The sequence below is a fragment of the Typopeltis vanoorti genome, chromosome 9, assembly GCF_054136105.1.
Source record: "Typopeltis vanoorti isolate ZY-2024b chromosome 9, IOZ_Tvanoo_1.0, whole genome shotgun sequence".
NCBI classification, from domain to species: domain Eukaryota; kingdom Metazoa; phylum Arthropoda; class Arachnida; order Uropygi; family Thelyphonidae; genus Typopeltis; species Typopeltis vanoorti.
Window position 1 is genome coordinate 99,800,980 of NC_143557.1, and position 25,993 is coordinate 99,826,972.

Sequence of the window (25,993 nt, forward strand, 5' to 3'; positions counted from 1 at the left end):
AATTGCACCAAAAACTCGACAGAACAATAAAGTTGCATCAAAAGTTAAGGATAATGATAGCGTGGAACTAAAACTTTGATAATGATGATGTAAATGAAGAAATATTAACTCTTGAAATTTCAAGATTAAAATGAATTATTCAAAAATCAACCATCGAAGTTGAAGAAGGCAGAAAAATGTTGACAAGAATTAAGACGAGAAAAGAAAAATAAGCAACAATAACAGGAACAAAAGCTCAGAAATTCGCAAGTTATCAGTGAATAATAATAACTAGGAATGTCAATTAAAATATAAAATATAAGGAAGAAAGATGTCGTATAGTTATGGTTATTTGATAATTACATTTATGTTTGATGACAGTCACTACATCGAGCTTCCTGGTTGCTCAAATAAAGGATGTGATAAAGCTAATAGAAGAAAAGAAAAGTAAAAGATGGTAGTGCCAGTTGGAAATAGTGATAAATATTGTATGAGAGAGGATACAAAAGGCTTGATGAAAGATGAGAAAGAAAAGTGGAAAGTAAAAATGGTTAGTTTATTACCAAGATGTGTTAATAATAAGTTAAGAAGCATGGGGGGGGATATGGTAGCAAATGATTCGTTATGCAGGCTATGTATAAAAAAATGGGTCTGAGTGTTTGGATGCATGGAGTGAGTTGGATGTAAAAAAAGACTTGTATAAGAGGGATGGCCTGCACTTATGAATGTGGCATTAGGTACCTAGTGAAATAATTTATTGCAATGAGACCTAATACAGAGAAGCAAGCAGACTAGATCATCTTGGGAGGAATGCTGAGGATATGTATATAAGTTTAGCTAGGATGTGCAGACATGGTAATGATACGAATGGCAGTGAACAAGGTTAGAAATCTGCCGAAACGATGGACAGTGCTTTTGGTTTAAGCATTTTGAATGTGTCCGGGAAGGAAAAGTGAAAGTTGCTTAACTGGGCCAAGCAGACTGTAGATTTATACATATATAAAAGAAAGCAAGGAGGTAACTTCTTGGCCCACTTAAGCAACTTTCTCTTTTTCTTCCAGAATAATAATAATATCAGTGGTTGAGTTCATTGCTTTGGTGAATACATTGTGGGCTAAAATTGTTGGCATTAGTGAATTTGGCTCTCAGAGTCAGATGTAGTAACTGGAAACTATTATCAAGGGTACAGTATTTTTAGTAATGACAGAAGACATAGGAGAGGAAAAGAGAGTGCTACTAATGATATTATTATTATTATTATTATTTGACACCTCCAGGGAGTCCAAAGACTCATCGAGGGAGAGTGTGCCAACAGCATCGAACGATTGGCCCCCTTTCAACTACTAACCGTGCTCAAACTTACTTAACTGAGCCATTAGTAGCAGAGGCTCTACCAATCGACCAACCTTTGCCGGCAAAGGTTGGTCGATTGGTAGAGCTTGGATGATTTGAGTATAGTTAGGATAGAAATCCATGAAAGTAGTAATGTCCCATGTAGCAGTGGGTTTCAGTCTATATGGTAGGGTGTTGATACAGACCTGGTAGTTCATGTACTGGGAATGATGAAATGTGTTGCTAATTTACTCTACTGGGTACTAAATGAGTAATTATTGTGGGTGACTTAAATTATCTGAATATTGATTGGATAGCAGAGAAAACTCATAAGAACAAAGGAGGATTTATTGAGCTGTCATGAAACAACTTTCTCAAGCAGTATGTGAAAAAAGCAACTCAAGGATAAACAATGTTAGATTTAATCATAGCATCAGATAGGATCTCAGTTAAGAATGTGACTATTTTACCACCAGTTAGGGACAGTAATCATGCTGTACTGACCCGAGAGGTAGCCAACTGTATGGATGTGCCAATCAGGACAGATTACATGCTGAACTACAAATCTAGAAATTATGACAAACTTGGGAGAATGTTATTTTTAGTTCCATGGTATTGGTTACTGAACAGAAAGGATATCGGCAGTGCATAGGAAGCTTTGAAGAGATGCTTAAATGAGAAAGTATCTGAATGTATCTCTAGAGTTCAAAGAACAAATAGGATGGGAGTGAAGTGGTTGTGGAAAGAATATTCTGAGAATAAGAGTGAGAAGAATTATAAAATACATGAAGCATAAGCCAGCTCTTATCTCTTTCTTAACTGCACACAAACATGACTTCCATAGATGCCCCCTTGTCCTCTCTCCGCTTGCCATATAATGAAAAATTTTATCACCCAATATCCTATAATATCCTCTTAAGTTTATAGACCTCTATCATATCATCTCTCTATACCACTGTCTGCAGTCCACATTCTCTCAATCTGTTCCATAATCCCAATATCATCTTTGTAACTCTTTGCAGCCTTTTCACAGCTTCTTTATCTCTTTGGAACCCACAAGACTAAATCTGTGCATGGAAGTCCAGGTGTAGTCATATCAACACAGGTAAAATAACTTCCATATCCTTACATGTCAATGTTTATTTCAACATCACAGTTATCCTCTGACTTGTATTTGCAATTTTTGCTATGTGATTCTTGAAATTTCTGTTTGCTATATCTTCAAGATTTCTATCCTCATCAGTTACTCTAGGCATAATCCCACCAGTATAAATTAATATGCCATTGGATATCTTATTTTTACCAAAATGTGCAACTTTACACTTACATTGAATTGATAGCTGTTATCGTGGGCCCCATGCATCTAGCCTATTCAAATAATGCTGTATATCAGCAGTATATCTCTGCTTGCTCTCCTTTGTCAGGACTCCAAGTTGTGCCTAAATAGCTTAAATTTTACTTGGTCCACAGTTCTACATTGAGAATGCAGTTGAATTTTTCTGTGTTCTTGACTATTTTCATATTTTTGGCCTTATTGCTGATTTTTATCCCAAATTTGTTAGATAAAGAATGCTGGAAACATGCACCAAATTAATTAAGAGTATGGTATAATTTGCATTTTAAAGTAAAGAGCTGAGTTTAACTTCTTCAGTTTTCATATTCAGGTTTTGTGACACTTTTCTTCATAATGTAATCCATATAAATGATAATAGTGGAGATTGTGTGCACCCTTATCTCACTTGATTTTACATCCAACCATCTTCCTATACCCCTGAATTCCAACTACTAACTTACAACTCAAGTAAAGACCGTGTTGTTTAATATAATTTCCAGTTTGCATCGTATACAATGGGTGTGCACTATGGTAAACACTATCATAATGAAACGATGCACAATAATGAACTACTGAAAAATCTCAACCTGAGCACTATGGAACCATTTCTATTTTAAGCTTACTATTGGAGACAGTAAAAGCTTGAAAACTTTTATGATTGTGAACTGAATTTCCAACTACTAACTTACAACTCAAGTAAAGACCGTGTTGTTTAATATAATTTCCAGTTTGCATCGTATACAATGGGTGTGCACTATGGTAAACACTATCATAATGAAACGATGCACAATAATGAACTACTGAAAAATCTCAACCTGAGCACTATGGAACCATTTCTATTTTAAGCTTACTATTGGAGACAGTAAAAGCTTGAAAACTTTTATGATTGTGAACTGAATTTCCTAGCAAATGATGTCACAATTAGTAGACAAAGGAAATGGTGGGAAATCATTTGTTGATGACAGAACAAACATAAAGCACAAACAACACATGAAAAAAGTAAAAATGCAAACAATAATAGGAGGCATAAGGAAGAACTAGAAGAGTATAAAGTTATAAAAATGAAGAATTAATGTTTAAATTTTGAAATGTTACACAGCATAACTTATTATTGCATGACACTTCTCAGGACTCATCATCGTTTACCTGAAATCTTCATAATGAACCATGCTGTAATTAAAATCAAAAATTTAGACAAAAAAGAAAGAAAATAAATGTCAAAATATCTAAATTATTATAGTTTTTACCTTCATGGATAAAAAATCTTTCATTGTCTCATTACTTAACAGGCATACTGTGTATGCCTGTTAAGTAACGAGACAACAATTATTATATCAAAACAAAACACACAGATTCAAAATGATTTCCCTTCACACAATGTTTACATCTGTCATACAGATGTTCGAAGGCATAGTGGAAGTCTGCATGGGAACCTCCTTCTGTCTCTGGGTCACACCATGTTGGATGTCCTCAATGTTGCTGAGCACTTCCCCCTTTCAAGGCACACTTCATCTCTGCAGGAGCCAAATCTGAAGAATAGAGGGAATGTTCGATCACACAGATCAGTTTCATAGCTAGAAACTGCTTCACAGGCGGTGTGCAGTGCACGGGCACTTGCAATTGGTTTTGTGCAACAGAAACTAATTGTTGTTGTGGAACAGTTTTCTTTCCGGATATGTTACATGCTGGTGTACAGACGTTGTGTTACTTCTAAATAATATTGGCCATTCACTATGGTGCCCTCAGGAACAAATTCATAGTGAATAATTCCAACAGCATCGAAAAATACAATGACCATGATCAAAACTAAATTGTCCATCACTTCCTGTTTAAAGCACAAATTATACAAAGACAAAAGTATACAGATTGTCTAAAACTAGCATGAAGATATTGCTATCAACAATAACATGATTAGTGAGACTTATCATTTCTTATGTCTTCTGTCTGCATGAATTTGTGTGCATATTTATGGTTGAACCTGGTATTAGTAATGACTACTCTTGGTCCTGAACAAAAAATTCAGCAAGTAATTATCATTATTATTAGGACTTTGCTCTTTCTCCAGATGTTCTCAAAATATTTCTGTCATCCTTAAATTCCTGATATGTACCCTTAAAAGGGTGTTGGGAGTATTATGATAATACTACATGAAAAGTTTATGTTCTTACCAACTTCCTGTTGATAACTTTTCTCTAAATTAATCTGTTATCTGTCAGAATTTCAGTATCATGTTTTATCTTCTAAGACACTTCTTATGTATCAAACCACCACCTAGATCTTGGTCTTTCTCCTGTCATCCTGGCAAAAAAAAAAATGCTTGTTTTGCTAACATTTCTTTCTTTCTGTTTTTAATGACTATAGATTAGCTTAGTTTTCCTAGATATACCTTAGATTAGCTCTTTTCATACATTTAACCAGGTGTAACCATTATCACAAATAATAAACCAGTTTGGAAGAAAGTTGTTCCTAGGAAATTAGCCATGAAAGCTTATGTTGAATTGACTATAGTAAACTCATAGGAACCACAGGGATAACGTAGAGATTGTCTGCATGGTTAGAAAATTAATAATTGAATCCACCATGAGAGTCTTGATTTTTTTAACCATGCAGGCAATTTCAGACAAAAGAATCACAATTATTCAATTGTGATTCTTTTTAAAGAAAAATGTGTATGTATGATATATACAAAAAAAAAGTATCTATAATAAACTATTTATGACAATGGAATAAACCCTGTTAAATTTAACTTTTAAACCTAGTTGTTACAAAGTGCTTGCTCCATCACTACAAATAACTTAGCTTCTCTTTCCTACTCTAAACATTTTAGGAGTATCATGATTTTTTTCAGAAAATTTAGTGTATAATAAACTTTATTATACATACTTTTCAGTAGTCTCCTCACATTTTAAATCAGTTCAGTTATGACTATTTTGTGTTAAACTGTGCACATTTTTTCTTCCCAACTGAATTTTAATCACTTCCTATTTACGTATTATGTATTTATATTCTGAAACATTCTGAATAATGTATTTTCATCAATGAGAATAATTTCTTGTGTAATTATGCATAACCATATTTTTAATTTATTTTTTTATTTTCTTTCTTTCTTCATGCATTATAGATTTTGCAATCATCAATAAAAGCACTTCTTCCAGAAGTTGATATTACCGATCATGTATGTAAATGTTTATTTTTATGAATTGATAAGAAAGAAGAAATTGATAATTTAATTGTTCGAACAATATGTTTTCTTTGCTTTAAGAATGGGTTCTGTTTCCCTCCTCTTAATTTTTTGGTTAGGAAGAGATTTTCAGACTAGTCAGTTCTCTATACAGTCATTACTAATACTATTTATGTATGTATCATGTATAATAGTTAAGAAAAATTTCTACTATATTCTTGCTTACTGAATCAACAAGGATGAGCTGTCAATTGGATACTTAGCCAACAAAATTGCAATTCTGTATTAGCATAAAACACTCACAGTGATGCTAAAATGTTATAACAGATATCATTCAATTCATGTTGAAGTTTCTGGAATATATGTGAAACTGGAATACAAATAAATAATTTGCTAACTAAAATTAATTATTTACAAGTTGACATTCTTCCAGCTCAAGCTAGCATTATAAAATGCACTTGTAACAATATACAGTCAGCAAAGGCAGGAAATAGATGACCTTGAGAGGAAGGACAATCATGTACAGAGGGCAACAGTGGCACTCTTCATGGTGGTAATCTCCTGTTATTAATGCTGACATGAAGATAAGGCATTGTGCCAAAATCTATACAATACCCAATTAACTACAATAGAATTGATGGTGTGAACTTGCATACATTTTGGCATACTTCCCTATCTTCCTGTCAACATTAATAACGGAAGATATTAATCTTCCGTTATTAATGTTGACAGGAAGAAATTATTGTTGAAGATATCAACAATAATAACGGAAGATATAATGATCCAAAGATGAAGATTATCATGAAGATGGTAATCTTCATCTTTGGATCACTGACCACAAAATAAGATTATTACCCTCTTTCTTCTGTATATCAATAATTTTAATCTAATCTACTTTAGTTAACTGCCAAACCAGTGAAGATTACCATGAAGAGTACTACTGTCACCCTCCATGCACATGACTGTATATTGTTAATGTTTTTGATAATGTTGGGGCTTGAGCTCAAGAAATGGCAGCTTGTAACTAATTATAGTCAGTAGATTCTTTATTTGCATTCCAGTTTCACATAATTTTATCGCAGAAACTTTTTTAATACCACAGAACCAGAATGGAAGTAAACTACTGAAATAACCTAAACTCAGCAGAATGGAAAATAGACATGGTCAACATAAGAAGAAATGGAAATGAACTGGAGTTAGCTAAAGAATTGCAGTAATACAGGGGTCCTCTTTGTAAAGGGATAATAGACCAAAAAATGACCATCAGTAGTGAAAAAGCCATTTATAAGAAAGATCAAATTTTCATAATAGTTGATTGAGTTTAATATTACACTTGTATAAATGGAAAATGCAAGCTATTGTATAAACTCATTATTGTATAAACAGTATAAACTCATTATTCAGTATATTTAGTATTATATTATAGTGAATATTACTGAATATTATATTCAGTAATATTCAGTATAAACTCATCTAGTACAGCTTAAAGTAAGCAATACAAAGGAAATAGAGTACATTTATGACCAAAAATGAGCCAGACACACACACACACACCTATGGAAAGCATGTAAAAGAACCATTTTAAATTGCTGTTTAGGATTAGTCAGAAACTGAAGAAAAAACTAATTGGATGATTATCCACTACTCCTATCGTCCACGATATCAGATGCCCAGAGAATCCTAGCCTTGTTGAAGGTCATTAGGCTCTTTTCCTATGAGAACTAAGCTTATGGAGATTTTTTGGCTAACCCTCAAATGATCTTCATTGCATCACTCCCTTGCATGAGGTTTACTTCAAAAATGCCTCACCATTATCATATCTTTTAGCTATAATATTTATTTAGCTTTCTTAAGAACAGTATTAATTTCATCTCTGACATAACATGTACATGACCATGTCCTTGTTATGCCAGAGATGACACTGTTCACTACTTTGCTTATGACTTTTATAAACTTTTTATTACTTGGTGCATGCGTAATAATATCTATATTAACATCTAGTCCATATCTAGTATGGTTTCTTTTATGCACAGGAGCTGTCTTATCATTTTTTTTTTTTTAAAGATTTCTAGCCAATGAGTACAATAATAATGTGCAAATTAAATTACCATAAATTGAAGCAATACTATAAAACTAAAAAGATTGAAAGAGGAATGGGGGCACATTGAGTAGTATATAAGAGGAAACAGTTTTGTGCACATTGCCATAGAAACAACATAAATGTTGGAACTTATTTACTTGTATTTCTTCAATTCTAGGCCACAGAAGTACAGGAATCAATTAATGAAGACTCAGATGGTGGGAACTGCCTATATTGACAAAATTAATGTTACCAAGACAAATTAGGGACCTTCTCGTTATTATAAGGTATTACCCAAATACTTTATAATAATTATAAGGTATTTGAGTAAAAACATAGCTGTAGTATTCAACACTAAATGTTGAAGATTTACTTTTGGAATGGCATACAATTTCAAATAGAGATGCAGAAAAATTTAAAAATTTGAATGTTTTGAGACAATTTGAATCAAAAAGCAAATTAATAATGCATATTTACTTTTACTAGAATCTTCATGATGCAAGAGTATATAGGGGATTTCTTTGAAAGAGCAGGCAATCACCATTTAGTTTTGAGTAGGATGAAAAGGAGTATCCCATGGAATAAGTTGCTCTTAACTTCTGCTCCCATATTTTATCACTTTCAAAAACAAAATCACAGCATCAAATCCTAAGGGGCTCAATATTCCTTTGCAAATTTTTTATGAGTTTAATATCAGCTGTGTGCAAGTGCTCATTATGCCTACCACACAAAGCAAAGATGGTAGCAACAAAGCTCAGAACATTTTGGGTCTTGTCAGTAAAGCAGAGTCAAACAACAACAACAAAACCAATGTTAATGCAAAGTATCACACTGCAGGCAAGACATTGATACAAAAAAGATTGCCACCGGTCACATTTTTGCTTAAAAATACAGATGAATTGGTACATAAACTGCTTACCAACCAGAATTAGCTTTTCTTCTGTTCACTGTGCTTCCATTCAGTAAAACAACTCCTAAACTTAGGAATGCACATTGACAGCCTAGAGTGGCACCTCATCACTATTAACAAGATTTTCTCCTGCAAAGTGAAATCATTGTAATCCTTCGATCACCAAACTGCTCAATGATTAGTACTTCAATATAAATGAACCCTCCATCATTAATATCAACAAGCTCTACTGCCCCATTGCATCAGTGGTACACAAATCAGTGAAGGCTGAAAATAAGTTCATGCCATCATTCTGAACTTTATGCAAAAACTGACAGTGTGCTAAAGGATGACATCTTAATTTAGATAGTGAATGTAACTTCAATCCTAGAAAAATTACCCACGAACAGAAAAGACAATGAACTTCTTGTGCATCATCAAAGTGACCTGTGATGCACTGATGAGTACATCAGATTTAATTGTAGCATGAACAAGTTCACTGACCCCCCCTTCAGTCACATCTATAAATCCCATCCAACCTTACCTTCACCCAACCAAATCTCAATAAATACGGTTGCATTAAGCTTCCGAAGATTTGGAAAACACTCATCACAGAGTTCCCACCTTACATTCCAGGCCACCTACTACTGCCCTTAGAGGGCGCTCTACCTAGATAGGACTTTAGTGTCACCCACGTGGTTGGGCTTAGTATTGTTTGCTATTTGTGTATATGTTACATTAATTGTTTTTGTAATCCCCGTATAGTGACTAGGACGAAATATAGGAAGTATTAAATTCTATTTTAATTCTTTTTGAGTGTTGTAAAAAATCCATTAAGCTTCCAACATGACTTACCTTCACCCAGCAGAAACAAGGTAATCAATTTTGTCAACAACTAGAAGCGAAACTCCAAAGTAGTGACAGTTGGATCATTGACCACAAAATAAGATTATTACCTTATTTCTTCTGTATATCAATAATTTTAATCTAATCTACTTTAGTTAACTGCCAAACCAGTGCACAGTTTGTCATGACAACACATCAAAATGCTTTTCATTCAACAAAATTACTACACAAATCACTACAACTTAGACAGCATCAGTCCCCACTATCCTCAATTTTGATCTCTATGTCATTCTTCAGTGGGGCTTAATAGACACTGTAGAATGCCTTGTCAATTTCAATACTAGCAAATCACAGTTCTGCCTTATTTTCCAAAAAAAAAACCCTGTTTTCTTGTAATATTACTTGAACATCAGTATTAACATCAAGCCTCTCTTAGCATATTTACACATTACAACCACTTCCTTGGCATCCAAAAAACTAGAATTGCTCTTTTGCTCAAGGCATTGCTTTACCTCTACATAGCTATTAGCCTTACACAAATTGCAAATCCGCCAACCTATCAAATATTGCTCTTACATTTGGGATGGTATCCCTAAAAGCTCTCTAAAAATACTTGACTCAATATAGAAGAGGACAATTAGGTTGAATAACGATTCTTCTCTTACCAGTTCGCTCCACTCGCTTTCACACAGGCATTTAGTCTCTGCAGCATGCATCTTCTATAAATATTATCATGACAATTGTTCATGTGAACTAACATCAATAATTTCTCCACTTTCTACTGAATTCATTGACATGCATACAGCTGCCACCCAACATCCCTTCACAGTTCATCTCCTAACTCCCAGAATGAGTAAGAGATGAACTGTATTCTGACATATCTCTCTTCTTATGTGCATCCTAAAACATACAATACACAGATCTTCAAATCAGGGAACAAGTTTCTCCTTTCCCAACTTTCACCTATAGACAGTATACCAATGTACTATACATTGACTAATCAACCCCACCTAGATGACATCAATTTAAGGGCACAAAATAATGAGGGAGGGGCCCCAGAACAAAATTCTAAGCAAAATCTTTAGCTCAGAATATTCTTATCTTGCATTTTGTATATAACATTTATGTAGATTATATATGTTTTTCCATTTAAGTCTCTATTTAAGCTGTAAGTCAGCAGTTAGAATTAGAGGTACAGGAAGATGGTTTGTAAAATCAGGTGTGCAACAAATGCGCAGAATGATATATGCACGTAAATAAACACAAGAAAGATATTTAATTAACCAAATATTTCGGTCTGGAAATAGCAGACCATCCTCAGTGGTATTACAAGAACGGTTTAAAAAATAAAAAATAAAAAATACAAGCTAGAATACTAACAATAGATCGTTAAAAATAGAACAACACACCGCGTGATGTTATATCACTAAGTATTAAGTATAAAACGGAATATTTTGAAGTAGAGACGTGATTGAAAGGGAAAAAAAAATTAATGAGTAATCTTGATTAGACTTTCCCAGATTTTTGATATAGATATACAGTCATTACGATTCAGGTTGGGACGATGGAGCAAGGTCTCCACGCTTTCCTTGAACAAACGTTCGAACCTATAACGGGATCTATGTAAGAGGCGAGTCATGGACCAAAAGATGCTGTGGTCAGTTTCAATCCTGTGTTGAGCCAATCCAGACTTTTCAGGTTTGTTGTGAAGAATGGAGGATTGATGTTCTTGGATTTTTTTTCCCAAGAGAACGTCCAGTCTGTCCAAAATAGGAGAGATCACAGTTGCAAGGAATTTGATAAACTCCAGGAAGAGATAAAGTTGAACGTTTGTCTTTAGGAGAAGGAAAATGAGAAGACAATTTGTTAATAGGTGAATACGTAGTTGTTAAATCATATTTCTTTAAAATTCTTGCGATAGGTTCTGAAATACCGGATATAAGGAATAGGCACTCGACGTATTGAAACTTTGTTGTTTTGTGGAGGATTATAAGAATTGAGAAGATGTTGAGTACTTTTTTTAGAAAAGCCATTGAGTTTTGTGTGTTGTTGGATAGTAGAAAGTTCTTTCTGTAGATAATCAAAAGTAGAACGATTAGTTTTGGCTCCTCTGATGAGGCATTTTATAATTCCTGTTTTTTGACATGGGTGATGGGCTGATTCTTTAAGAATATAACAACCTGTGAACGTTGGTTTCCTGTATACTATAGTTGTAAGAATATTTGAAGGTGACTGGATGATGAGAACGTCTAAAAAAGATAACTGGTTGTTTTCTTCTATTTCCATAGTAAACTTTATACGATGATGCAAGGAATTAATACTGTTTAAAAAAGAAGGTAAAGAGTTTTTGCTGTGAGGCCAAATAGTAAAGATGTCATCTATATATCTTACCCAAAAAGATGGTTGAGAGAAAATAGATGAGAAGAGGACTTTTTCTAAATGTTCTAAATAAAAGTTGGCTAAAGCAGGAGAAAGAGGACTTCCCATGGCCGTTCCTTCTACTTGGCTGTAAAATTTATTTTGACATACGAAATATCCAGAATGTATTACGAAATCGAATAGTTTTATAATGTCTTCAGGAAAGATGTCAGCAAGTAATTTTAAAGTTTCCTTGAGAGGTACATTGGTATATAAAGATTCTTTATCAACGCTAACCATAAGATCTGTAGGTTGTAATGAGATATTTTTTAATTTTTCTAAGAAATCTGAGGAGTTTTTTAAAAAAGAATTAGAGTTGCCAATGTAAGATTTCAATAATTTAGCTAGATATTTGGCTATAATGTAAGTAGGAGAATCAATACAATCTACTATTGGACGAAGAGGATAGTCAATCTTATGGATTTTTGGAAGGCCATAAAATTTAGGAAACCAATGTTCACAGGTCATTATATTCTTAAAGAATCAGCCCATCATCCATGTCGAAAAACAGGAATTATGAAATGCCTCATCAGAAGAGCCAAAACTAATTGTTCTACTTTTGATTATCTGCTATCCAACAACACATGAAACTCAGTGGCTTTTCTAAAAAAGTACTCAACATCTTCTCAATTCTTAAAATCCCCCCCCCACACACACACACACATATACAACAACAAAGTTTCAATACGTCGAGTGCCTATTCCTTATATCTCCGGTATTTCAGAACCTATTGCAAGAATTTTAAAGAAATGTGATTTAACAACTATGTATTCACCTATTAACAAATTGTCTTCTCATTTTCCTTCTCCTAAAGACAAACGCTCAACTTTATCTCTTCCTGGAGTTTATCAAATTCCTTGCAATTGTGATCTCTCCTATTTTGGACAGACTGGACGTTCTCTTGGAAAAAAGAATCCAAGAACATCAATCCTCCATTCTTCACAACAAACCTGAAAAGTCTGGATTGGCTCAACACGGGATTGAAACTGACCACGGCATCTTTTGGTCCATGACCCGCCTCTTATATAGATCCCATTATAGGTTCGAACGTTTGTTCAAGGAAAACGTGGAGGCCTTGCTCCATCGTCCCAACCTGAATTGTAATGACTGTATATCTATATCAAAAATCTGGGAAAGTCTAATCAAGATTACTCATTAATTTTTTTTTCCCTTTCAATCACGTCTCTACTTCAAAATATTCCGTTTTATACTTAATACTTAGTGATATAACATCACGTGCCGTGTTCTGTTTTTAACGATCTATTGTTAGTATTCTAGCTTGTATTTTTATTTTTTTTTTAATTTAAACTGTTCTTGTAATACCACTGAGGATGGTCTGCTATTTCCAGATCGAAATATTTGGTTAATTAAATATCTTTCTTGTGTTTATTTACGTGCATATATCATTCAGTATTATGTCACAAGTATCCTTAAAACAGCAACAAATGCACACATCAATCCCCACTGTTATTCATTATCTATATGGATCACATTGTGAAGGAAAGGTATTAAATCTAATATCTTAAGCTGATGTTAATCTTAGCTCTTTACTTTTTTTGCAATTAGCAATAAAAAGACAAAAACAATGAAAATAGGCAGAAATATTGAAAACATCAACTGTATCCTGTTGAACTTATAGATCAAGTAAAATGTTTTAGCTATTTAGGCACGATTTTTAGTGAAGATGGTAAATTAAATATGGAAATAGATAAAAGAATTAGTAAAGCTGGTATAGTAGGGAATCAGCTGAATAATTTTATATGGAATAAGAAGGAATAAGAAATTTGTCAAAATACTGGATTGATAGCAGGGCCATACTTACACTTTTCCCGAGATGCTAGCTAGAGTGCTCCAGGGCCCCTGCATCATTGTTTTTGGCCCTAATTTTTTTTTGGGGGGGGGATTGAGCCTCGTGCACCTGAACTACTTGGATTGATATGGTAAGAATGCCTTAAAAGACAGAAATGTAAGATCTGATAATATTAGAATCTTGGGAGATAACAGATTAATTTGAAGGAAAATTGTTGATCAGAAGTTAGTAATGGTTTGACTTTTTCATGTAGTACTATCATAATTATCCTGTACCTTCTCTGAGGGTACATTTCAGGAATTTGATTATATTTTCCCATTTTGTATCAATTATAATCATCATCAAATTCCTGACATGTACCCTCAAGAGGTGTATAGGATATGATAGTACTACATGAAAGATTTACATCATTACTAACTTCCTATCTACAATTTTCCTCCAAATCAGTCTGTTACTTGTCAAGATGCCGACATTATCAGATCTTATATTTCTATCTTCTAAGGCAATTTTTTACTGTATCAATCCACCTATATGTTGGTCTTCCTCTGAGTTTTTCCTGCCAACCAGGTAGAGAACACTTGTTTTGCTAATTTTTCCTCTCCCATTCTGTTTAAGACCATACTACCACCTGAGATTAGCTCTGCTAACATTTTGCTGCCATCTGTTCATGTCTCTAATCTTTCTCGAGGCTCTCAGATACATAAGTTAAAATTGGTTTGAACACTGTCTTGTATATAGCTAATTTAGTGTTTTGACTAATTTCTCTCTTATTCCATATAAATTTATTCTGTTGACTTCTTACCATACCATCTTTATTGAATCTGTTGTGTATTTCTATATTTCATTTACCATTTGCACTAAAAATCATTCCTGGTCAGTGTTTTTTTTTATAACTGTTCTGTCACTACTTGTTTCATTTAGCAATTTTTCAAAGTAATGACTTCATACATCAAGGATATTTTTTTCTCCAGTTATCATGTTGTCTCTAATTCCTTTTACAGCACTCTTTCCTCCATTTCTGAGCTTCTTCAACAGCCTCCAGAACATATTGACCTTTTTGATATTTATTCTCTATGTTCTTACCAAGTCTTCCCATGACTTATTTAGCTAGTTTTATACAGTGTTTAGCTTTCTTATATTTGTCTGCATTCTCTAGGAGCACAAGCTGACTTATTTGCCAAGAACTTTTGATATGCTTTCTTCTTTTCCTTCAATGCCTCTTTAACTTCCTGTGTCCACCATGGAGTTTTGAATTTTCTATCCTTGCAGACAACCTCACCACATGCCTCTGGCTGAATCAGTCAGTGTTTTCTTCAGAGCTTGCCACTGAATCTCCAAGGTTTAGTTCCTGTTCTCAAACTCTTTCATTTTTTTCTTGAATAATGTTTGAGTTTTTTAGTCTACAGTTCACATCTGAGAGCTGCTCAACTTTTGTTCACTTTAAAACCTTCTTACATGTTCTTTTCAACATTAAATTCAATTTTATCCTGCTCAAGACTAAATGGTGATCACTGCCAATTTCACATCCTCTGTACACGCTAGTGTCCTGCACCAGAGAGAAACATCACTATCAACAATAACGTAGTCAATGAGACTTTCTTATTCCTTGCCTCGTCTCTCCATGTGAATTTGTGCACATTTTTATGTTGGAACATGGTGTTAGTAATAACCAATCCTTTTCCCGAGCAGAAATCCAACTGGTATTTGCCATTATTATTAGTTTTGCTGTTTTCTGCAAATTTTCCCAAAACATTTTTGTATGTCTGACAATCATTTCCTATTCTGTTATTTAGATCTCTAACGAGGTCCAATTTTTCATTGTATCAGTTACTTTCTTTAAAGCCTCAAAAAATTCCTCCACTTCTACCTTAGTAGAACCTTCTGTGAGACCAGAGGCACAAATAAGTCTCATTGTTCAGTTCCATATTCTGATATTTGCCCACATCACTCTACTCGATATTACCTGCCATTCAAGAAAATTAGCCTCGTATTTAGTGTTTCATATTATGATTACTCCTTTTCCTTGATTGTCATTGCCTGAATAAAATGATGGTACAACAATTGTATCAATTAATCTCCACAATATTTTCATATTTACAACAGAAATAATAATATTGTTTAAAGTTTGGTTACTTAAATTTCCTAAGCAAATATTGCCAACATCAGGCTATTTCAACCTGAATAGTAAGGAATTAAAAATGTTATATGACAATGGATTTCTTAATTCATGACGTAGAGCATAAGCTATATTAACTTAACTGTAAAATTAATGTTTTGTTTTTATTTAAACAGCAATATGAAGTGATGGACATAATCTGCAAGCAGGTGGGACCAATAATCTGTTGTATAGAAGATAAGCAGTATGATACAAATACAAGATTACTTTATTTTCACTTGCATCAAGTGGAATAAATCATATTTTTATGTACAGTCTATTGATGTGTATTTTTTTCATAAATCACATATATATTTCATTTTTAAACTTTATGGAGGGAGAGAGGTAGCTCTTTAAACAAACCAAATAAATGTTCTATCTTGTTTATTTATCCTAGTAACCAACAGCTTGGCTTTGACTTATTTAAAGATCTTGTGCCCTATTTTGATCATACTACAGTTTTCACATATAATGCTATAAAAAAAATTCCTGTATTTTAAGAAACCCAAGTATCTCAAGCAATCAGAATTTCTTCAGTGATTTCAGATGATGCTGTGAGAAAATATTTACCTTCTTTTTTCTTCTCTCTGCCCCTACTCCTTAAGTATGTTTTCACGAACTTCAAGCAATTCCATATTAAATATGTATCCTAAACAATTGAATATATACTGCAATGCTAATGTTAAACTGTTTTTCATATATTGAATGGAATTCCTTAATGCAATGATATCTTCAAAAAATAAATTTTTAAAAGGAAAAATATCTCAAAAGTTTTTAGTATGTTTTCAAATTAATTTTAGTCTCAATTGGGGACATTAACAAATGAAACGACTCCTTATCAAGTGAAATATATTTCACTTGATATGGTTGCCTTTTAACCTTATCCAGGTTCTGGAGATGGAGTGGGCAGTTCAGTCTCCGCCAGTAGCCAATCAGAGATAGCTGGCACATGACTTTCACTAATTATAAGCAGCAACCAATGAAGAGACGGGCAAACAAGTACTGCCATCTCTTAGTTCCTAACCCTACCAGGATATTTTTCTTGTTTGACATTAGTGTGGGTTCTACAGTAAATGTTCCATAGTTTCTGGGAGAAAAAACCTGCTTGACTGTGCCAGAGATTGACTAGCTCGAGAACCTGTTGAAGAAAGGCTTAGCAAAAGTTCCAGCAGTCAGCGACTAGACTTGAACTTAAGTATCTTTGGGCAGCCTAGTGCAGAGGATGTGTCACTTCCACTGAGTTGGACATGCTGTTATATATTTTAAAGAATAAATTTTAAATAACTTTAAACCGAGATAAAATATTAAATTTTAATGATAATGATACTAGTTTCAGCCTTTTACAGCCATCATCATCAAATTCCTGCCATGTACCCTCAAGGGGTGTACAGGATATGACAGTACTACATTCTTCAGGTATCCACTAAAGGTAGAACACAGTAATAAAAAAATTGAAGTTACAAAAAAACTGAGAATTACAGGCAAAAAATGCAATACATAATTGACACAAAAATGTTGTATTTTTCAAGTCGTTCTATCTAACATGCTATTGTTTGTTGCGTGCTTGCTTGCAGGTTCTCGTGAGCGCCAGTATTGAACAACTGCAGTATGGCTATCAGGGATGTTATAACTCAAATTGCTGTTCAAATGTTCAGGATTAAGGCGGATTTCTCTGGACTCTACGATTTTCCTTTCAAACTCATCACTACAGCGAAAAATGTTTTCGGATTTATCCCAGCAAATTGAGTGACTCTGTAGATCATCATGGAACATGACTGGATAACGCAGATGCATGTGATCTTTTATAGGAGATGTGTCTCTCTTATGCTCCTCAATATGCAGTTCTACAGATTTGTTAGTCTATCCAAAATAAAGAATATTACAGTCGCACCATAACTTGTAAACCCCCTGGATATTTCAGGTTATGATGAATAGGCTTCAGATGGCTTATAAGAGAACAGACTTTAGGGAGTGTAGTGAAAAACGTCCTGATGTTGTTGTTTTTTTTAAGGACTTTAGCCAATTTATTGGAAACTGAACTAATGTAAGGTATTGAGATACTACCTTTAAAATAAGTAGTTTCCATAGTATGCTGCCTAGGAGGATCCAGAAGAAATTTCTTAATTGTTTTTTCAGAATATCCATTTTGTTTAAAGATAAGAGAAAGTTGTTCAATTTCTTTTTTGGAGTTCATTTGGTTCATTTAAAAGAGATCGTGCTCTGTGTCCAGAGCATCGTTCTAGTTCGAGATGTGTGTCTCTGACTCCATATAATGAAAATGTCGTCAACATAACATCTCCAAAGTTTCGGCTTAAATGAGAAGGACGATATGGCTTTTGTTTCATAATCTTCCAGGAAAATGTTTGCTAGAACTAGGGATAAAGGGTTGCCCATTGCTAGGCCTTGGTTTTGTTTGTAAATGGAGTCCCTATATCTGAAGTAGTCAGATTGAATACAATTGAATACGATTTGTCCTTAAGTAATGTTAATACCTCCTCAGTAGGGATGTTAGTAATTAATGAGATAATGTCAAACTTGCTATGATATCATTTTCACCGATTGAAATATTTTTTATATAAGAAACGAAGTTGTGAGGAAGTTCAAATGTAGTCTTTAACAGATTTGTGCGGTTTTGTAGTTCCCTTGTTGGATCATCCTGAAGAATTGAATATATAATGTTGTCTTCAAGTAATTGAAGCATTTTATTGTGGTAATCTTCAGAATTGAGGACGACTGTGGCATTGCCTTTATCTTCAGGTAAAATAATGATGTTTTTGTTCTTTTTAAGATTCTTTAAGGCCTGGCTTTCTGCAGGAGAAAGATTATCTCTTGGAGGTTTTTGCTTGAAGGCAACATTACATATTCAATTCTTCAGGATGATCCAACAAGAGAACTACAAAACTGCACAAACAATCTGTTAAAGACTACATTCGAACTTCCTCACAATATGCGCCTTTCTTTACGTTCTCTTCACCCTCTTATTCCACGCATTTATGGAGTTCCGAAGATACACAAGGATTCCACAATTGGGCGAAGATACCCGTCTTTGCCCAATTGTGGAAGGAATTGATGATCCTGCTTATAAGCTTTCGAAACACCTTGCAGAATACCTCAAGTGTTTCTCCAATAAATCTTCATCGTTCATCAAAAACACCACAGACTTCGTTTCTCATATCAAAAATATTTCAATCAGTGAAAATGATATCATAGCAAGTTTTGACATTATCTCATTATTTACTAACATCACTACTGAGGAGGTATTAACATTACTTATGAACAAATTGTCTAAAAAGATATTTGCTTTATTAAAGCATTGTATTCAGTCTGGCTACTTCAGATATAGGGACTCCATTTACAAACAAAACCAAGGCCTAGCAATGGGCAACCCTTTATCCCCAGTTCTAGCAAACATTTTCCTGGAAGATTTTGAAATAAAAGCTATATCGTCCTTCTCATTTAAGCCGAAACTTTGTAGATGCTATGTTGACGACATTTTCATTATATGGAGTCGCAGACACACATCTCTCATGGATTTTCTTCAACATTTTAACAACCAGCATCCTAATATATAAAATTCACTGCCGAACTAGAACGAAATAACTGCCTTCCTTTCCTGGATGTAATTCTTACATGATACTCTGAGAGATTTAAAATCTCTATATACCGGAAACCATCTCATACTAACAGATATCTGCACTGTCAATTTCGTCACTTTCCACCACAAAAGCCTGGAACTATTTCTACCTTAGGACACAGAGCACGATCTCTTTTAAATGAACCATATGAACTCCAAAAAGAAATTGAACAACTTTCTCTTATCTTTAAACAAAATGGATATTCTGAAAAAACAATTAAGAAATTTCTTCTGGATTCTCCTAGGCAGCATACTACAGAAACTACTTATTTTAAAGGTAGCATCTCAATACCTTACATTAGTTCAGTCTCCAATAAATTGACTAAAGTCCTTAAAAAATACAACATCAGGACGTTTTTCACTACACTCCCTAAAGTCCGTTCTCTTATAAGCCATCCGAAGCCTATTCATCATAACCTGAAATATCCAGGTGTTTACAAGTTATGGTTCGACTGTAATATTCCTTATTTTGGACAGACTAACAAATCTGTTGAACTGCGTATTGAGGAGCATAAGAGCGACATCTCCTATAAAAGATCACATGCATCTGCGTTATCCTGTCATGTTCTTTTCTCTAATAACCCTCATGATGATCTACAGAGTCACTCAGTTTGCTGGGATAAATCCAAAAACATTTTTCACTTGTAGTGATGAGTTAGAAAGGAAAATCGTGGAGTCCAGAGAAATCCTCCTTAATCCTGAACATTTGAACAGCAATTTGAGTTATAACATCCCTGATAGCCATACTGCAGTTGTTAAATACTGGTGCTCACAAGAACCTGCAAGCATGCATGCAACAAACAATAGCACGTTAGATAGAATGACTTGAAAAATAGAACGTTTTTGTGTCAATTATGTATTGCATTTTTTGCCTGTTCTACCTTTAGTGGATACCTGAAGAAGGCTGAAACTAGTTGTATCTTTAAAATGTATATCGATTTCTTGTAGCAAGGCTTATACGTAGGTCATACATTACTGGTAATTAGCTTAAGGAATTAACAACGCATATAATGGATATTAATTAAAACAAACTTTAATGAATACCTTCAGTATTTTGGCAAATCATGTTGCCAACTTCAGGAACATACAAATATGGTATGTGCACTCAGGCACTAACAAAAGCAAATGAAGAAAAGCATAAAAATAGATCACCAAAGGGGATAAGGAAACGCCACACGTAAACTTAATGCTTTATTAGGCCATACCACCTACCTCCCTATTGAATATAATCCTACCAGCTCTCAGATTAGAACTCTCCACAGACTCCTTAAGAAGGTCACTTCTTTGCCTGTGGAAGTCACTAACAAACTAAAACCTTATAACTCTAGAACCCCCCCTCCCACCCGATTATATGGACTTCCAAAAATACATAAACAAAATGTACCATTACGTCCCATAGTGTATGACACTGATTCCCCCACCTACAAATTAGCCAAACATTTAGCCAAAGCGCTCACACACTATACTGGCAACGCACCATCATACATAAAAAACTCAGCCCACTTCAAAGCCAGTATAGAAAACCTCTCACTCTAACACACTGACATAATGGTCAGTTTTGACCCTATTCACTAATGTCCCACTCAAGGAAACACTACACCTCATCCAAGCCAAGTTTCCTCCTGATATACAGCCCTATTTCAGTTCACAATGAACTCAGGCTATTTCGTTTGGCAAGGAAAATTCTACTAACAGATAGAGGGGACATCCATGGATTCACCAATTTTCCCACCCTTGGTCAACTTCTTTATGGAGACCTTTGAAGAGAGAAAGCCTTAAATTCTGCCCCACAAAAACCCACTATTTGGCTTTGGTATGTGGATAATGTGTTTGCTATTTGGCCACATGGCTCAGATACACTCCACTCCTTCCTAACACACTTAAACACCCCAGAGTCCAGTTCACCTTAGAAAAGAGGAAAGCAACACCTCCCCTTCCTAGACACTCTAATCACTCGCCAGATGGATCTTTGGTTTTCTCTGTTTTTAGAAAATCCACCCATACAGGCAGATACATTCACCAGCAATCCCCCTTCCCCCCCCCCTCTCACAACAATAATGGGTGATAAAAACACTATTCAACAGGGCAAAATTAATCTGCTGAGATCAGGATGCCCTAACCACTGAACTAAACCACATCCTCAACGCTTTCTTAGCTACAACCTCAAAAAAATACTAAAACCAGTAAACCACAACCCTCCACAATAAAGATTACACCAAATCTATCACCATCCCCTACATCTGGGGCACCTCTGAGAAAATAATCAATATCCTGAAAAATATGACTTGACTTCGTGTTATAGACCATATAAAAAGTTGGCATCCCTTATCCGCTCTACCAAAGACCAACCACTCCCCCTAGACCTACCTGGTGTATACCAGGTTCCTTGCAGCTGTAAATTGTCCTACTTTGGCCAAACAGGCAGGACAGCGAATATCAGGATTTCAGAACACAAAGACTGCATCCGCTTTCACCAGTACAGCCACTCTGGGCTGGCAGACCATGCCTTAGATACCTGCCATAGAATTCGTTGGAAGAAAACTAAAATAATACACCGCAGCAAGTTCAAGTATGAAAGATTATTCATGGAATCATCAGCAGTTCTAAAAAACATTCCAAACCTCAACAAATTTGGGAAACCTACATTATGAGAACTTCAGCCCAATGGTCAAGACAACCCAATTATCCCGCTAGGGGCACCATTAGGACTTTAGGAACAATATTAGTTTCTTGCCTTCTTCCTCATTTGCTTTTGTTAGTGCCTGCGTGCACATACCATATTTGTATGTTCCTGGAGATGACAATGTGACGTTGCCGAAATATTGAAGGTATTCATTAAAGTTTGCTTTGATTAATATCCATTATATGCATTGTTAATTCCTTAAGCTAATTACCAGAAATGTATATGGAATAATAGAGAAATTTAGCACTAAACTAGCTCTATGCAAGACAATATTTTCACCAATTTTAACTTACAGAATTAATTCTTGGGCTAGAAATAAAACAGTTGATCAAACACTAGATACTATAGATATGAGAGTTTTGAGAAAAATTAAAGAAGTGAATATATGGCATCATTGATAGAATTGTATTAAAAAAAGATATTAGGAAGGAATTTGACATTTCTAGATTTGCTCTGCTTGTACATTCTTTAATGCTAAGGTAGTTTAATCCCAGACAGAATGGAAGAGGAAAAGAGATCCTGAAGAAGACCTACCTAGGTGGATTGAAAGTGCCAGAAGACTGAAATATATGATCTGACAGTATTAGATTCCTTGCAAATAACACAGTAACTGGGAGGAAAATTGTTGACAGGAAGTTAGTAATAATGTAAATTTATGTAGTACTATCATAGTATTCTGCACACACCCCTTGAGAGTACATATCAGAAATTTCACAATGATGATATCAACAAATCATTTCTCAAATTTTTAAAATGGGTAGAAGTGGCATTATCCTCAAGAAAAATGTGTGAGCAGTTATATCATCATGATAGTTTTAACATCAGAAAGCTTTATGCATGGTTGAAAAGATAGGTTGCAATCTGGTCCATGATTCAAAGATCCTTCATGAAGGTTTTTTCAGCTGAAGATGAGTTTCCTCATCCTACAAAAGGTGAACCATCCAGAAGAACATACATGATCAATATGCATACATTGACCTCCACAGTCTTAGCTGCTTTGGCTATATCATAAATTGCATGGAACATTCCACAGTTGTATCCATGAAAATGGATGCAGTATTTTTAAACATAACATTTAGAGGAAATGTGCATATGTCTCACTGAGTAGCATTTAGGCATTCTGATGCCTGCAGATTTCAGAATATCTGACACTGAATCAAGATTTGACCAGGTAGAACTAAAATACTGACTGAAAAGCTGGCACACCTTAAGAAGCCTGATTACCTTTTCCTTTTATCATCTTGTAATCCATAAGTGTTTCCCAATGTGTAGTGAACTGTGTTCCATGAATTTTTATGGAAAACAGTGGAGGCATATGATTGATTTGCATTGACCATGGAAGAACAAGTCCACTGTGTATTGTTTCTCTGATGATAGATGATCCAAGAATACTTTGTACTTGTGTTGTCCCAATTGTTCCAACCTGTGTGTCTATTGTAGGACTGCTTCTCATATTTTATGTTAAGTTCATGAGATCATTGCTTCTAGATTCTAGAGGCAGAACATGCACAACTCTCCAGATTGACATTCTGGAGAGTTGTGCATGTTCTGCATTGTAGCAGTTATATTATTATTTGACACCCCCAGGGAGTCCATAGACTATATGATACTAGCCATTATGGTACTTTCTCATAACATTTTTATAACACCATGTCATAGAACATGACTGTAAACATGTTGAAAATTTATTGAAAATTTATTTATCACTAGGTTAGACTATAATAGATTTAGTTTAATCCTTTATCCCAGTGAGAGCAAACAAAGTTTGCGCCTGAAAATATCTTCAGGACTAAATATAGTGTTGTACTATCTTATCCAGTAAGTAGTGCAACACCAAGGCAACTCGTGGCAAAGGTGGAGCAAGCTACCTGGTAGCTTGCTCCACCTTTGCCACGAGTTGCCTTGGTGTTGCACTACTTACTGGATAAGATAGTACAACACTATATTTAGTCCTGAAGATATTTTCAGGCGCAAACTTTGTTTGCTCTCACTGGGATAAAGGATTAAACTAAATCTATTATAGTCTAACCTAGTGATAAATAAATTTTCAATAAATTTTCAACATCTTTCTCTAAATCCAGAGTAATTTTTAAAAAAGGTGATAAACCTTTTGGCAATTCCCATAGGCACAGATGACTTACTACTGCTTCTGCCTGGTATCTCCAGCTCTGGGCCTGGCTCCCACTGAAGAGACCTCAATAAAGGTCGAAACTAGTCTGGGTAGATGGCCAATCCCTTTAATGCATAACAGTATACATATCCACATAGGAAATGTGTTTTGCATTATGGGAGATACTGGGTTAGAAGTGCCTGGTAGCTTGCTCCACCTTTGCCACGAGTTGCCTTGGTGTTGCACTACTTACTGGATAAGATAGTACAACACTATATTTAGTCCTGAAGATATTTTCAGGCGCAAACTTTGTTTGCTCTCACTGGGATAAAGGATTAAACTAAATCTATTAATGACTGTAAACACTTCAAAGAGAATAATATTCAGAATGCTCTGGAGATATGCAAGTAAATCAACAGAAACCTGAGAGAATGTGAAATTGGGACAGAGCCAGGGCTGCTTTCTTCATTAGCTAAATTACTAATCGTTTAAAAGATAAGTGGAGTACAGTACCACCAAATCTCTACCAGAATAATTATCTTGTATGAGATATGAAGCAGTTGTTACGGATAAAGATGGACAGTACAGTATTAATTTGCACTAATCTGAAAGCAGTTTGTTTCTATCTGCACACACACACGTGTGTGTGTGTATATGTATCAGTGGTGGTTCGTAAGAATTTGTAGTGGTGGGGCTGCATTGCTACCAGCCCAAACTGCATTTATTTATTTCGTATAGGGTTATCCCTTTCCTCCCCCGTCACTCAGGGCGGGAGGAGCCCTCCTAATGAGGGAATAAGTGCATTTTATGACTGTAGATCAGTGTGTGTTACAGGACTGGTTTACCTGTTCTGAGAGACGAAAAGCACTCTACCTCCATATGAGACTGGCTAACTCATCTTTTGTTGAAAGACCAGATAAAGGTTTACTCATGTCATGGATGGGAATCGAACCTAGGTCTTTCTGACCAAAGTGTTTCATCTATACCAACTGAGCTATGGAGGCTATAACTGCATGTAAATCATGCATTACCCCCATTAGGTAGTGGTGTGGGGGTGGGCTGCATTGAATGCAGCTCCAGCATTTGAGCATACTAGCCCACACAGCACATTGACTATTGCAAAATACAATTATTGCTACAAAATGAATTATGTAAAATGCCATCAAGTGGTATTGTATTACAAACAAGAAAATAATGGTTTTTAGATAAATATATAAAAATTTAAGAACAGCGATAATAAAACATGAACTTTCATTTTATACTGAAGGGCCTGCAGCCCTTATGGATATATATATGCACACTTCTCTGTAGCAATACCATTATAGTGAACTCATTCATAATGAAAAATAATCACTAAAACTCCCAGCCAAAAACCTGATGATTTCACTGTAGTGAAATCATCAGGTTTTTGATCTTTGAGTTCATTATAACACAATGTTCCAACATAAAAATTGCACAAATTCACATCCAGAGAAGAAGCAAGGAATAAAAGTCTCATTGACTATGTTATTGTTGATAGTGATGTTTTCCCACTGGTGCAGGA

General features: G+C 34.8%; 1 protein-coding gene across 2 annotated transcripts in view; it reads left to right on the forward strand.

The window, feature by feature from the left end:
- Positions 1-16,287, forward strand: part of LOC150103296 (DNA repair-scaffolding protein-like) — a 208,919-nt gene extending 192,632 nt beyond the window's left edge. For both annotated transcript variants that reach the window (XM_090397895.1, XM_090397896.1), the window contains exons 16-17: positions 5,766-5,819; positions 16,161-16,287. In XM_090397895.1, the coding sequence (XP_090254021.1) occupies positions 5,766-5,819; positions 16,161-16,280 (174 nt within the window). In that variant the 3' untranslated portion in view covers positions 16,281-16,287. The remainder of the gene's footprint in view (positions 1-5,765; positions 5,820-16,160) is intronic.
- Positions 16,288-25,993: the final 9,706 nt, after the last annotated feature.